Source organism: Cajanus cajan, chromosome 2 (genome assembly GCF_000230855.2).
Source record: "Cajanus cajan strain Asha chromosome 2, NIPB_CcT2T_4, whole genome shotgun sequence".
NCBI lineage: Eukaryota > Viridiplantae > Streptophyta > Magnoliopsida > Fabales > Fabaceae > Cajanus > Cajanus cajan.
Genome location: NC_138518.1, coordinates 15429594 through 15442874, shown reverse-complemented (window position 1 = coordinate 15442874; position 13281 = coordinate 15429594). Strand labels below are relative to the sequence as shown.

Sequence of the window (13281 nt, the reverse complement as noted above, 5' to 3'; positions counted from 1 at the left end):
CACGAGCCTTCTTTATCTTGAAAAGCCTTCTCGCCTGTCACACTCAGGATTTGTCGCCAAGAGTTTTCCACTTAATTACACTCGGAATTTAAACGATACGCTATTACAGCAATCGGAGTTTGGGCGATTATTACCTTCAAGCTTCATCTTCATTTGAAAGTTTTTCAGTGTACCGTCTCGGTCGTGGACCGACACGATCGCTCGGACTACATCCAATGTTTTTAAGAGGTATGCTCGGTTTAGCCTTTTCGCCTCATAGGCTCAAGGCTGAAAGGCAAGTGTACCGTCTCGGTTGTGGACCGACACGATCTCTCGGACTATATCCAATGTTTTTAAGAGGTATGCTCGGTTTAGCCTTTTCGCCTCATAGGCTCAAGGCTGGAAGGCAAGTGTACCGTCTCGGTCGTGGACCGACACGATCTCCTTAACGGTGATAGGGCGTCCATAGCCCTATCAGTCGGTAATTGCCCGACTATGCAACCAGGCCCTAAACCCTCTCGCTTTAGGGGTACTAGGAAATACGGGAACCACTCGGCATTTATCTCGTAGAATTCTCGGTATCGGCCCCGTCGGTCGGACCCCGACTAAGCTTGGTCCCGTTAAACTCGCATCATCGTGATAAAAAACTGTTAGGGAAATCCCTTGATCCTCGGGGTCCAAAAGGCCCACGAACAAGGCACCATAAAGCTTGAAACCCTAGAGTTGAAACGGCAGATTACACTCTTGAATGCTCTGGCTTTGAGGCTTGACCTAGGAAAAAACCCTAGCGCATCCCGTGGCCGGAACAGTTCTCATATATGATAAAATAAAATTTGTAGCATGTATATTTACCTTTTGTACTTTCTGTTTATTGTATATGTTGATAAAAAAAATAAAAAATGTAAAAATTGTAAGATTGTATATGTTGATTTAAAAAAATCAAAATAGGAAAGATTGAAAGATTTATGTTCTATTTATAATTTTTATTTTAAAATATGTTTTAAAATAAATTATCATCTAAAAATTTATATCACTTATTAAAAACATGTTTATATCATAAATAAATTAAACTTGATTTTATAAAATTTAACATATTTATTTTTATGTTTTTATTATTGTTAAATTATTATAAAGTGGTCTTTAAGATTGTAGTTTTAACCAAACATTTAAAAAAATATCTATGACAGATAAATATGTCATATTTAGTACATGTATTTTTAAAGAAAGTTAGATTCAAACCTATTAAATTATAATATAACATAGTCTGGCCTAGTTTATTTTCATCCTTAATCGTAATTCTAGATATAAAAATTTGTAAAAAATAATTATAATTAATATATATTTATACTTTTAAAAGTTATATGTAAAACTTTTAATATTACAAATATATGAATAAGTATTGCCCCCACTATCTAAAATTTCTAGATTCGTCACTGACTAGAGAGGTCGTGGCATTTTATGCCTCTAGTAATTACACACACATAAATATTAGAAGTTGTAGATAATTTATTCAGAGAGGATATAAGAAGATTTTTTTACATCCAAGGGATATAATAGTCCACTAAAAAGTGAAGAAGAAAATGGTAATTACCAAAATATATCTCCTTTATCATAGATATAGATAAATATAAAATATAATTTGAATGATTAAAGATGCTTAATTATTATAAATTTTAATTATAATATAATTTATACATTTAAAAGTATATATTTATTATAATTTTTTGTTATACAAAATAAAATTTTATCTCGTGCATTATATAGATTAAAATATTAGTTTAAATTTAAATTAAAAATGATTTTTTATTTTTATTTTTAAATGTCAATTTTCATTCAATTAAATAAAAGTATATCAATGTCATTGATGTTTTTCCTAATATAGTTTTGACTTAAATATATTTTTAATTTGTTCATGTAAAATAACGAGTTTTTATTTTATTTTAGTCTTATAAATTTTATTTTTTATTTTTTATCCTTCTAAAATTTGTAAATATTATTTTTAGTTTTAGTGAAATATTTTAGATCATTGTAAAATAAATGAATTTTTATTTAAGTTCTCATAAAATATTTTATTTTTATTTTCATTGCTCCAAAATCTAAAATTATTATTTTTATTCTTAATGATGATTTTAAGATAAATAAATAATATTTATTTAAAGAACTTACAAAAATTTTCAAAAGTGTTAAACACTAGTATATGATATCACTAATAAATATTAATTATATTTGACTTAAGTTTTTAATCAAAATTTATTTATTTTAAAGTCACTAAAAAATATATTTATATCTATAACATTCCATTAAGTACAAAGTATTCCATCTAGAAAAATTCGCAATATTTTGTAGAAAGTGAAGAAGATAAGGAGCATAAACCAAGACAAGTTGTTTGATTCTCTAGAAAGTTGAAAGAAGGAATTTTCAACATCTTGGTCCACATTCCAAACGCTTCAAAAGCCAGCAAGCCAAACCATGACCACGATCATCACAAACCCACTTTCTCATAATCACAATACAACTTAAACCCTATATATCGACGTGGTAGTTAAACTTAAACAAATATTCGAAACTCGTTGGACTAACACAGCATGAGATACTTGTGACTGAATCAAAACAAAACTATAGAAACTCCTTCTCTTTCTCACACGTCTATAACAACATTTCCACGTACAGCGCATGATCACCATTATTGGCTCAACAATGGAAGCAGCCTCCAACTCAAAACAACAACATGAAAATAACAACAACAACAACAAGAAGGCTATTCAGAGGCTTCATTGCTCAGTGAAGAACTATGAGTGGGGTAGACCGTGCCATGACTCTCTTGTGGCTAAGATATTTGGCATGAATTCTGGGTCACAGATTGATGAGGATCAGCCTTATGCTGAGTTTTGGATTGGAAGCCACGTATCAGGACCCTCTTTCGTTGTTTCTGATGGTTCACAGAGAGTGACCCTTAAGTCTTGGCTTTTGGAGAATCCCAACGTGCTTGGAGAAAAGGTTCTGGAGAAGTGGGGTGGTGACCTCCCTTTCTTGTTTAAGGTATGGTATCAGCATGATCTGGCTTTTCTTCATGTGGCTTGATCCATGCTGGAAACACTTCTTTCAACTTTTAATAAGTGTTGTTTAAGTTTTTCTTTTGTACAATTGATAAAAGCTATCAAGCATACAAAATATTATAGTAATTTGATGAAATTAATACCAACATTGGTCCATATAAGAGGTAGTGGCTTGTGTCTTTTAACCAAATTGTCTAGAGGATTCGAATCTTGGCTTGAATATGGAATAATTATATTGGGAGATTTTCCCGGAAAGATTAGTCACTGCTTTCCACTAAAAAGTTTAAAATTAATTGGATTCATGAAGTGATATCCTTTACAACTGCATAGTTTCTTGACTCTTCACAATTTCTGTTAACAAGTTGAACTTCAACTCACAAGGGAAGTCGGTCTATCCAATGTGTTAATAACCTCCTCTTAGGCTTAAGAGAAGGTAAGTTACACTTTTTCAATGTTTTGAAATTGGACTGCCCTCTTGGTTTCTCTAGAGGAGATTCTTCATACCGGAACATTTTAGCGTCTAGACGGCTCATTAAAACTCTTTCCAATGCTCCTCTTTCTTGTAAAAAGACAAGTTTACACTAGGTTATACTTTTTGAATGTTTTGAAATTGGATTGTCACTAGGTTTCTCTAGAGGAGGTTCTCGATATCAGAACATATATATAGTTGCAAGGTACATGGCAATTGATCTGTCAATCAAGACTTTTTCTAACATCCACTCTAAAACTGAGACTGCATTCATGCACATTCAATGTGTAGTCAGTGATTTGATATCAAAATCAAGAACCATATAAAAAAAACTAGGAGCATGGATGCATCAATTTAAGAATATATTTTACATGATAGAATCATTCATTAATCAAATATACTCAAAATTGAGTTTGTGTGTGCTTTATTGTGTTAAGATGCTGTCCGTGGACAAGGCCTTATCCATACAGGCTCACCCTGATAAAGATCTGGCCAGGACCTTGCACAAGTTGCACCCTGATGTTTATAAGGATGGGAATCACAAACCGGAAATGGCTCTGGCTGTGACAGAGTTTGAGGCTCTATGTGGCTTTGTCACTCTTAAGGTAATGTATCCTATTCCTTGCATCCTTTTGATTTGAGGAAAAAATAATATTTGAGAAAAATTTTTAAGAGTATCGTGTACAGATAAAAATTGATTTATACATATTTTTCTGCGAGTGTGCACGTGTTATAAACATAACTCTATTTTGTATTGAGGGAACTTTTATTTTCTAATGACTAGGACAGGTATTTGTTTTTGTTGAGAGAAATTTGTGTTTTGTTATTTGTAGTTATAGAAGTTGAGGTTGTAACTTTTTGCCCTGGATTTTGCTGAGTCTTGTCATTGATGATCACTTACAAATGGAGTTTTTATTTGACTGTTTGGTATGTTCAAAGTTAAAATCATTTTTCATTATTTTGGTACTTATGCAGTTCAGTTTGTAGGTGATTGGAAAAGAACTGTCCACCTGTTAGGTATAATTCCATAATATATGATGATGTGACTTGAACATACATTTTCTTTTGACTTGACTTTCCCTTAATATTTCTATCGAGTGAGTGCAACCTTGATATTCCACCAAACAATTTAGAGCATCAAATAATAACCATTTGAGTTTAATATAGTGGAAGTTTAATGTCCTTTATGATAAATGTTAGAACTTAGAATATTTATCATTTCATGTCACCTTGATTAGACATTATGCAAAGAGTAACAAGATAGTGAAGAAACAAATGATGTGAGACAAATATTTTTCTGGCTGTTATTAACTTGAAGCAAGTTAACAATTTCCTGTAATTTTATTCAGGAGATTAAGGCTGTGCTTACTGTCCCTGAGGTTGTGGAACTGGTTGGTGTTGAAAATGTTAACTTGGTGTTACAAATCACTGATGAGGATGGTGAAGAGAAGGTTAAGCCTATTTTGCAGACTCTTTTTACTGAGATCATCTCAGCAAGTAAAGAGAGAGTAACTGTTGCAGTAGACAGACTGAGAAATCGTCTGCGTAGGGAAAGTCAGGTTGGTTATTATATAACTTGCTTTCTGTTTGATTTCAATTTTTTAGCTTATAGGATAATTTAATTTGTGTCTCACTAATTTTATCCCCCTAAATTATTACATCACAGCAGGGTTCTAAATTGCGGTCCACAACACCTGTTGCGACCACAATATTGTTGTTGTGGTGTTTTTGACAACTGCAACAACCTGCAACTGCGATGTGGTTTTAAATCATTGAAAATTCCACACTGCAATTGCAACACCATTTTCTTCCACTTTTGTTTGTTAAAAAAAAACACATAGATATAAGTTTTAATCTTCTAATTTAATAAGTTTAGTCAAATGAGATGTTAAGAGAGGGAGGGAGGCAACTAATGATGTTTGTTGGAGTGTTGGGAGGTGCATGATTCATTTTAGGAAAGGGAGAAAGGGGTTTGGAGTGAAAAATCATAAAAAAAATTAATTGATTTTTATTATTATATAATTATTTGTTTATGTTCGGGACAAATATATAATAATTCAAGTTGCAACGGTTGCAATCCGAATTGCAGCAGCCGCAATTACAGTGGCCACAACTACAACTTCAATCATGATTGAAACCACAATTTAGAACAATGCATTACCACATTACATTATATAATTTGTACATGTGAAACAAATGTCGTCAATAAAGTGAGAAAATTGGTTGCTAAATATGACACTAATATCCATCGCTTGATGTGTTCACTAAATCAGTTTACCCTGAAAAATTACTCTTTAGATCAGTTGCTAAATATCACTGATTAGTCATTTAGTAACTGTTTTAAATCAGTCTCTAATTCAGTCAATGAATTTATATAGTGACCATGTTCCTTACTTTAGTGGCTCAAATTATGACCCAATAGATAATTTTTCTTGTACTCATAGAGACTCATTTGAAGGGATAAAACTATTTCCATGTCTTCCTTTTTCATTCACAAGACTTATATCTGAAATATTGCTCAAGGAAAAACCACTCACAAGCTAGAAGTGCTTATGAGAGTTTCTCTACTAGAAAAAATTCTTTATTTTTAGTAAATAAACTATCAAAAGTTCTTCTAAACTTGTATCCAAACAAATTATAATAGATATTGCTTAGTAGTTCTTTTTGGCATATAATATATTTCGTTAACGGCTACATATACTACTTACTTTCTAATCATTTTTTTTTCCTTGGTTTTGATTCCTCTACTTTTCAAAAATTGATTTTTGTATTGAATGTAGCATGTTGTGGCAGCTAAAATATGTAGCTGGGGTCATATTTCAGCATTCAGATGCATATCTCTTTAAGTTGCTATGAATCAATAGTTTATGTTTTATTTCTTTGTTACATGCCCATGTTGCCAATGTGATTAATCAATACCATAATATGCTAATTTTGTGCATCATCAGGTGAGGCAGTTGACAGTTCAGGAGCAACTGGTGCTGCGCTTGGAAAAGCAATACCCATCAGATGTTGGTGTCATTGCAGCCTTCTTTCTTAACCATGTAAAACTCTCTCCAGGTGAAGCCTTGTTCCTTGGGGCAAATGAACCACATGCATATATTTGTGGTGAGTGCATTGAATGTATGGCAACATCAGATAATGTAGTGAGAGCTGGGCTCACTCCCAAGCACAGAGATGTTCAGACACTTTGTTCCATGCTCACATACAAACAGGTAAATTGTAAAAGACAAAATTTAGATGAAGATTCTTAAGTACAATAGATGATTCTAAACTGAATAAAAATTTGATTTTGGTTATCTGTTTAATAAAGGTCTGTAATCTGTATTAAAGGCTATTATAAGTTGCAGATGAGACTCTAAAATCATATACATATTTTTTTTGTTATATGTTGTCAATTTTCTTATATCTGTTTACTCTTGCAGGGTTCTCCTGAGATCCTACGAGGAGTTTCTATAAATCCTTATGTAAGGAAATACATCCCACCCTTTGAGGAATTTGAGATTGATTGTGGTATTCTTCCTCAAGGTGAAATAGCAGTGTTCCCAGCAGTTCCAGGTCCTTCCATCTTTTTGGTCACAGTTGGGGAAGGAATGATGAATACACAATCACCAAAAGGGTATCCAATCACTGAAGGGGATGTTCTTTTTGTGGCTGCCAACACTGAGATAAGTGTTAGTAGCACATCTGAGTTGCATCTGTTCAGGGCTGGGGTTAACAGCAGATTCTTTCAAGCTTCCTAATGTGGTTAATAATATACTTTTTGGGACCCAATCATGCAATTATGTGTTACATAACAGATTGAAACACTTTATTATACAGAGAGAAAAATGCTTTATAAAGAGCCAGATTGACTTGAATTTTAGTGGTATTCTAAAAGCCTTTGAATTATTTGCGTGTCTATATTGTTATTTATACCTATTTATAATGTAACTTAAAAAAAATTATGCATGCCTTAAATGTTGTTATTGTATGCAGAATTTCCTGTTCATTCCTAATTATAAAAATCTAAAGATGTATTGGATTAAGATTTTAATATATTTTAAAATATTTTTTTATTATAAAAATATTTTATGATATTTATTAAAAAAATTAATATAAAAAATTATGTGGAATTCAATCAAAACAATTAGAACTTTTTTAAGGGCCCATCAAAATATGATGATATTCAATTAAAATAATAAGATTTTTTTAGGAATCCAATAAAATTATATTCAATTAACATTTTTTTTACTTAAAAAATTTGTTGGTATTCAAAAATATAGAGATTTTAATAGATTATTTTAAATACTAAATTTTGTGATATTTTTTAGTATAATTTGCTTGTAATTCACTTATCAAATAATTTTACCAAAATTTTTAAGATTTTGTATGATTTTGTTGCCTTCTACTTTTACTCTCTTTTTCTCTCTTAAATTTTTTCTCTCGTCTTTCTTGCTTCTCTTTTATATTCTTTTTTATCTCTTCTCTCTCACGATTCTTACTTGTCTCTCTCTTTTTATATTCTCTATCTCGTTTTTTTCCTTTTCTTTTTATTTATCTCCCTCATTTATCCTTAATTTTCTTTTTCTTTCTTCTTTTTTTTTTCATATTTTATTTCTTTCTCCTTCTCTATCACCTTTCTTGCTTCTTCTGTTTTTTTTCCCTCTCTCTCTCTCTTTCTCTTTTATTTATCTCTTCTTCTTCTTTTCCTATCTTTTTTTTAATCTATCAATTGATATATAATTTATCAATATTTGCCTTTTCAATTATTAAATATTTTAAAAAAAAGTCGTATTATTAAATATTATTTATTGTTTAAAATTTTAAATTATTAAAATTTATCTATTTACTTTTAAGAAAATTTAATATTGAAATATAAAATTTTGAAACATATATTAAAAAGACTTTGCATATCATGGTAATGACCCTCAAAATAAAAATGAAGTTTTCAATTTACGTCATATATTTTCAAGAAATGTGATTGAGAAAATATTTAGTATTTTTAAATACGTTTCACAATTTTTAAGTTAAAATCTTTATTTCTATTTAAGACACAAAATGAGCTTGTATTATCATGTAGCAATATATAACTTTACAAAGAATATTGATAAATTTTTAATTGAATTAGTGGATGAATTTTCATTTTTAATATACTATAATTTTAAATATATTGTTCAGATTCAAGTTCATGAAAGAAAAAAAACACCAATGCATACATGACTAATATAACTTTAAATGTGAAGAAATGTTAATTAGGAGGATATTAAAATCAATTATATGAATAAAGACAATTATTTGTCAAAAGATTAAAAAAATTGTGTTAATTTTTACTTTTCTTTATTATTTTTTTTATATTTTTTCAAAAATATTTATAGTATTATAAATCCATATTTTTCACTAAAATTCATAAAATTGTTTAAAATCTTATAATATAAATTCATCAAAATCCATTAAAATTCATTAAAAAAAATCCTAAAAATTATAACATTCCTTTTAAAAATTCATTAAAATTCACAAAAAAATTTCATGTTAAAATTTTTTTTTAATTGTTTTTCAAAATCCGAATTCAATACATGCCACAAATGATTTATATTTTGCTAAAGATACAGTACTGAAGAAAAACTACACCGGTTAAGACCACATAATCCTCATCCAAGTACACGAGAATAGATTCTCTCGAGATTTTCATCATCAAAACTCCATACCTTATTTTTAATTATTTAAATAATTTCTCTCTTATTTTAAATGAAGGGTTGAGATGTCACTCAACAAACATGTTACGAAAATAGCCAAACCCCTCACAACGGTTCCATGTATCAAGAAATAATTTGAATGACTATCAAAACTCTTATATCTCAAGATAACCAAAAGGTGTCACTCCCAAGACACTAATAGCACATAAATTGACAATTTAATATGTTTGATTCAATACATTTTGAAACTAAATATATAATCGCTTACAGTCACTATCTGAGAGTGCCTTTGGAAAAGAAGAGATTTGTTTTCCAAAAACAATTCTAACCAAACATTCACTTTGGAAAACACAACAGTTCGCCATAGTGCCAAATTTCAACATTAAGCCAAAGAAAGCCAATTAATTTAAACTCAAGGCCGCGTCAAGCACGGCCTAAATGCTTTCTATTGCCACAGAAAATACTCTAGTAATTTCAATGTCATCAAGGTGAAGAAGCACCAAATAAAATTCCAGAAGTCAAAATTTTGGATAATTAAGCAAAATATGTAAATCTAACAGACAAATCTGCAAAAAAAGAAAAAAGAAAAAATAAGACTCCATGAAACCAAGCAGCATCTCAGGCTTCTGTGATTGGATACTCAAATACTACATCTTTTCCAGTAAGCTTCCTGTAAACTCCAGAAAAAGTCTCCAGCTTGTACTCAGTGTTGTTGCGTTCCTTGGGGTCTAAGAAAACCTAAAATTGATACAACGACAACAAGAAACAAATTGTAAGTTATATGGGATACAAAAAAGTAAAGGACTTTTAAATTACATCAACTTCACAAACACTTACCTTCATTACTTTTGACCCATCAAGTCGGTATCTGACCCGTTTGCCAACAATCTCTGCAGGATACACAACATCCTCCAGCATGGCATCATGGACAGCAGTCAAAGTGCGGGTTCGGGGGCGCTGAACAGCAGAGCCTTTCTTTGGTGGCCGCAAGATCCTTCTTGTGGCAATCAAGACAACATCCTGTCATTTGATACAATCTTCAGTTAACGCAATTTATTGATCCAGGAACTCACTAATACTATAACCATAATGTGATATGGTAAACAAATACAGTGGGGAAAACAATAGAATAGAGAAACCAAAGACCAATTAATCTCATATCATGGTACATTGCAGTAAAATACAACCTTCCCACTAAACTTCTTCTCCAACTCCCTGACAAGTCGAAGATGAATCTTGCGGAATGACTTCCTCAATCTGAAAGGTACGTAGATGACTACAGCCTTGCGATTACCAGCCAAATCCATTTGACTGCACGAAATAAGTTATCCTTATGATGAGAAAAGCTTTTATGACCAAACATACATCAGTTGATTATTCACAACATCCTTACATTGCTTGATTTATATAGAGATCTTTCAAGTCACTTTTCAGATCCTGGTTGGTGTTCTCCAAGTCAAACAAGTACTGAACAGGCATCAAACAACAGAGTTTCAGTATAAAAGATAATCTTTGAGTCATGAAATAAATTTATTCTACAGAAACAGAAAAGGAAATAACCTGGGCAACTGTCTCCTCAAATTCAGTGGGCTCAACATCCTTATCCTTGGAAATTTTCTTCCTCGAAGTATACATTTTGATCAATCTGTTTCATAAAACAAATGCCACTATCAGAACCTCAGTAAATAAATATAAGAATTATAGCAATCATATTTTCCAAAATCCTATAACAAGAAAATGCCAACCCAAATTAATATTCATATGGACATAGGGTTACTACAGTAAAGAAATCTAAAATCTGCAAAAATTAAGAATATAGAAAAATCATAAACAGAAAAGAAAAGATAACCACAAGTCTCAGAATATTCAGTAAGTCTCAGAATATTCAGTAAGGCTCCAATAAATTTGAGACAGTGCCAACAACTGAAACAGTCTTCCACCTCCCCACTCCCTCTCTTGTTTTTTTTTCCTTAAATACTCACGAGTTAAAAGACAATATCACAGTGAAAATATTATCCAAAATCCTATTACATGCAAGTGGCAACCCAACCCAAAATTCATAGGGTTACAAGGGCAAAGAATTTAAGAATTTATAAATCATAAACAAAGCTTGAAAAAAAAATCACCACTGATCTCAGAATTTTGACTACAATAATTATGTGACAATGTCAACAACTGAAACAGTTCTCTCCCTCCCTCTCCTGTAACCCTCACTCACAGAGCTAACAGTGAAAAAATAACATCAGCATGCCCAAATCCAAAAACTGAACAAAAACTCGAAGAACTATAAAATCCTGCTTAAGAACAGCTCCGTTATGCTCTCACCAACCCATTCCCGATGTAATATTACATTGTTCCAAGTGTATGAACAAATATTAAACCCTTAATTCTAATTAAAAAAGAGTCAACTGAAATCAATTCAAGCCAATCAAAACTCAAATTTAAAGCGGAAAAAAATACTTTTAAGGGAATTTCCGCACCAATACTAATTGAAAAAATAAAAACATAAAATTGGGAAATAGGGATTGGTTCAAAATTATTGAAAATTAAAATTGGTGACAGACAGAAGCAAATTAAGGAGGAAAAATTGAAGATATGAAATGGAGAATAGAGAAAGTGAGAGAAATAGTTGAATACCAGATGGAGAATGGGTAAGCCTTGTCTTCTACTTGAGAGAGAGGGAGAGAAAGGAGGCGCTTAGAAGGGTTTTATAAGCAGCAGCTTTCAGGTTAGATGTTGCCCTAATTTTAGATAGCAAGGTAAGGTAATATGAATCTCGTTACCTCTGTTATACGATGTAATTTTTTTTTAACTACGAGCAAGTTTAATTTTTTTAATTAATTAACTATCTTTTTTATTTTAACCGGTTAATACTCCCTTCTTTATTATTATTATTATTATTAATGATATATATATATATATATATATATATATATATATATATTATTTTATGTTATTATGATTTATTATATAAATATTTTAAAATTTAGTGAAAATATATTTTAGTTTATATGCTTTTGAATGTGTGTATAAAAATAATAATGTATGAATTTATGGTGATTTTAGTAGTCGATGATTGGATTAGTATGTGTGCTTACTACTCATGGATTGCTAAACCTCTTTTCCTTTCTTTCGAAAGCTCTTGATCCTATTATAGTATTATGTTCTCAGTGACATATGTTTAAGCCAGTATGCTCTGTACTCGTCTCTTTAAGAGGATCTTGTACAACAGAACGCTATGAACCTTAGATCCAGTATCTTCCGATCCTTAGGATTTATGGTTAATTTGGCTAATATAAGACAATTGCTGAAAAGAGTAGGCGAGGAATGCCGAAAGAGTAAGCTCGTTCTTGTATCCTGTCAAATTAATCGTAGGTCTCTGATACCAATATGGCCGAGAGCCTCAGAGACCTACGATTAATTTGACAGGATACAAGAACGAGCTTACTCTTTCGGCATTCCTCGCCTACTCTTTTCAGCAATTGTCTTATATTAGCCAAACTAACCATAAATCATAAGGATCGGAAGATACTGGATCTAAGGTTCATAGCGTTCTGTTGTACAAGATCCTCTTAAAGAGGCGAGTACAGAGCATACTGGCTTAAACATATGTCACTGAGAACATAATACTATAATAGGATCAAGAGCTTTCGAAAGAGAGGAAAAGAGGTTTAGCAATCCATGAGTAGTAAGCACACAAGAAGTTTTATTGCAAACTCGACTTGGTTACAAACTGAAAGAGAACCTTCTTATATAGACTCTGAGAGGATCTCATGAGAATAACAAACAGCAAGCATTTTACACATGAGCCAATCCTGATTGGCTCCCTAAAAGCTAAATACAGTAAAGGACCCCCGTGGGGTGTGACTCATACAACTAGACAAACTATTATGACTCAGATGATAAGAACAGGTACAAACAATGGACCTACATGGTCATGACTTATACAAGCTGTCATACACACTTATTGTACACTGAGGGCAGACAGTACGAAAAGTAGATTCCCATTTTTATCCTTTTTTGATGATGGGCTCGTGACTAGGAGAGAGATTCGGATCTGATGCATCTGAATCGGAACAGCTGTCTATCATCAATTCAACAT

General features: G+C 31.5%; 2 protein-coding genes across 2 annotated transcripts; one reads left to right on the top strand and one right to left on the bottom strand.

Moving 5' to 3' along the window:
* Positions 1 to 2461: 2461 nt before the first annotated feature.
* On the top strand, positions 2462 to 7477 carry LOC109787821 (mannose-6-phosphate isomerase 1). Its single transcript, XM_083067968.1, has 5 exons — positions 2462 to 3018; positions 3942 to 4109; positions 4854 to 5063; positions 6453 to 6719; positions 6930 to 7477. The coding sequence occupies exons 1-5, from the start codon at positions 2653 to 2655 to the stop codon at positions 7245 to 7247; spliced, it is 1329 nt and encodes a 442-aa protein (XP_082924094.1). The 5' UTR covers positions 2462 to 2652; the 3' UTR covers positions 7248 to 7477.
* A 2103-nt stretch (positions 7478 to 9580) lies between these two features.
* LOC109787815 (small ribosomal subunit protein eS7) lies at positions 9581 to 11960 on the bottom strand. The gene is made up of 6 exons (XM_020346386.3): positions 11817 to 11960; positions 10740 to 10824; positions 10573 to 10646; positions 10367 to 10490; positions 10017 to 10199; positions 9581 to 9917 (listed from the first exon to the last, which is right to left on the bottom strand). Exons 2-6 carry the CDS (start codon positions 10812 to 10814, stop codon positions 9798 to 9800), a joined length of 576 nt encoding a protein of 191 aa, XP_020201975.1. The 5' UTR covers positions 10815 to 10824; positions 11817 to 11960; the 3' UTR covers positions 9581 to 9797.
* Positions 11961 to 13281: the final 1321 nt, after the last annotated feature.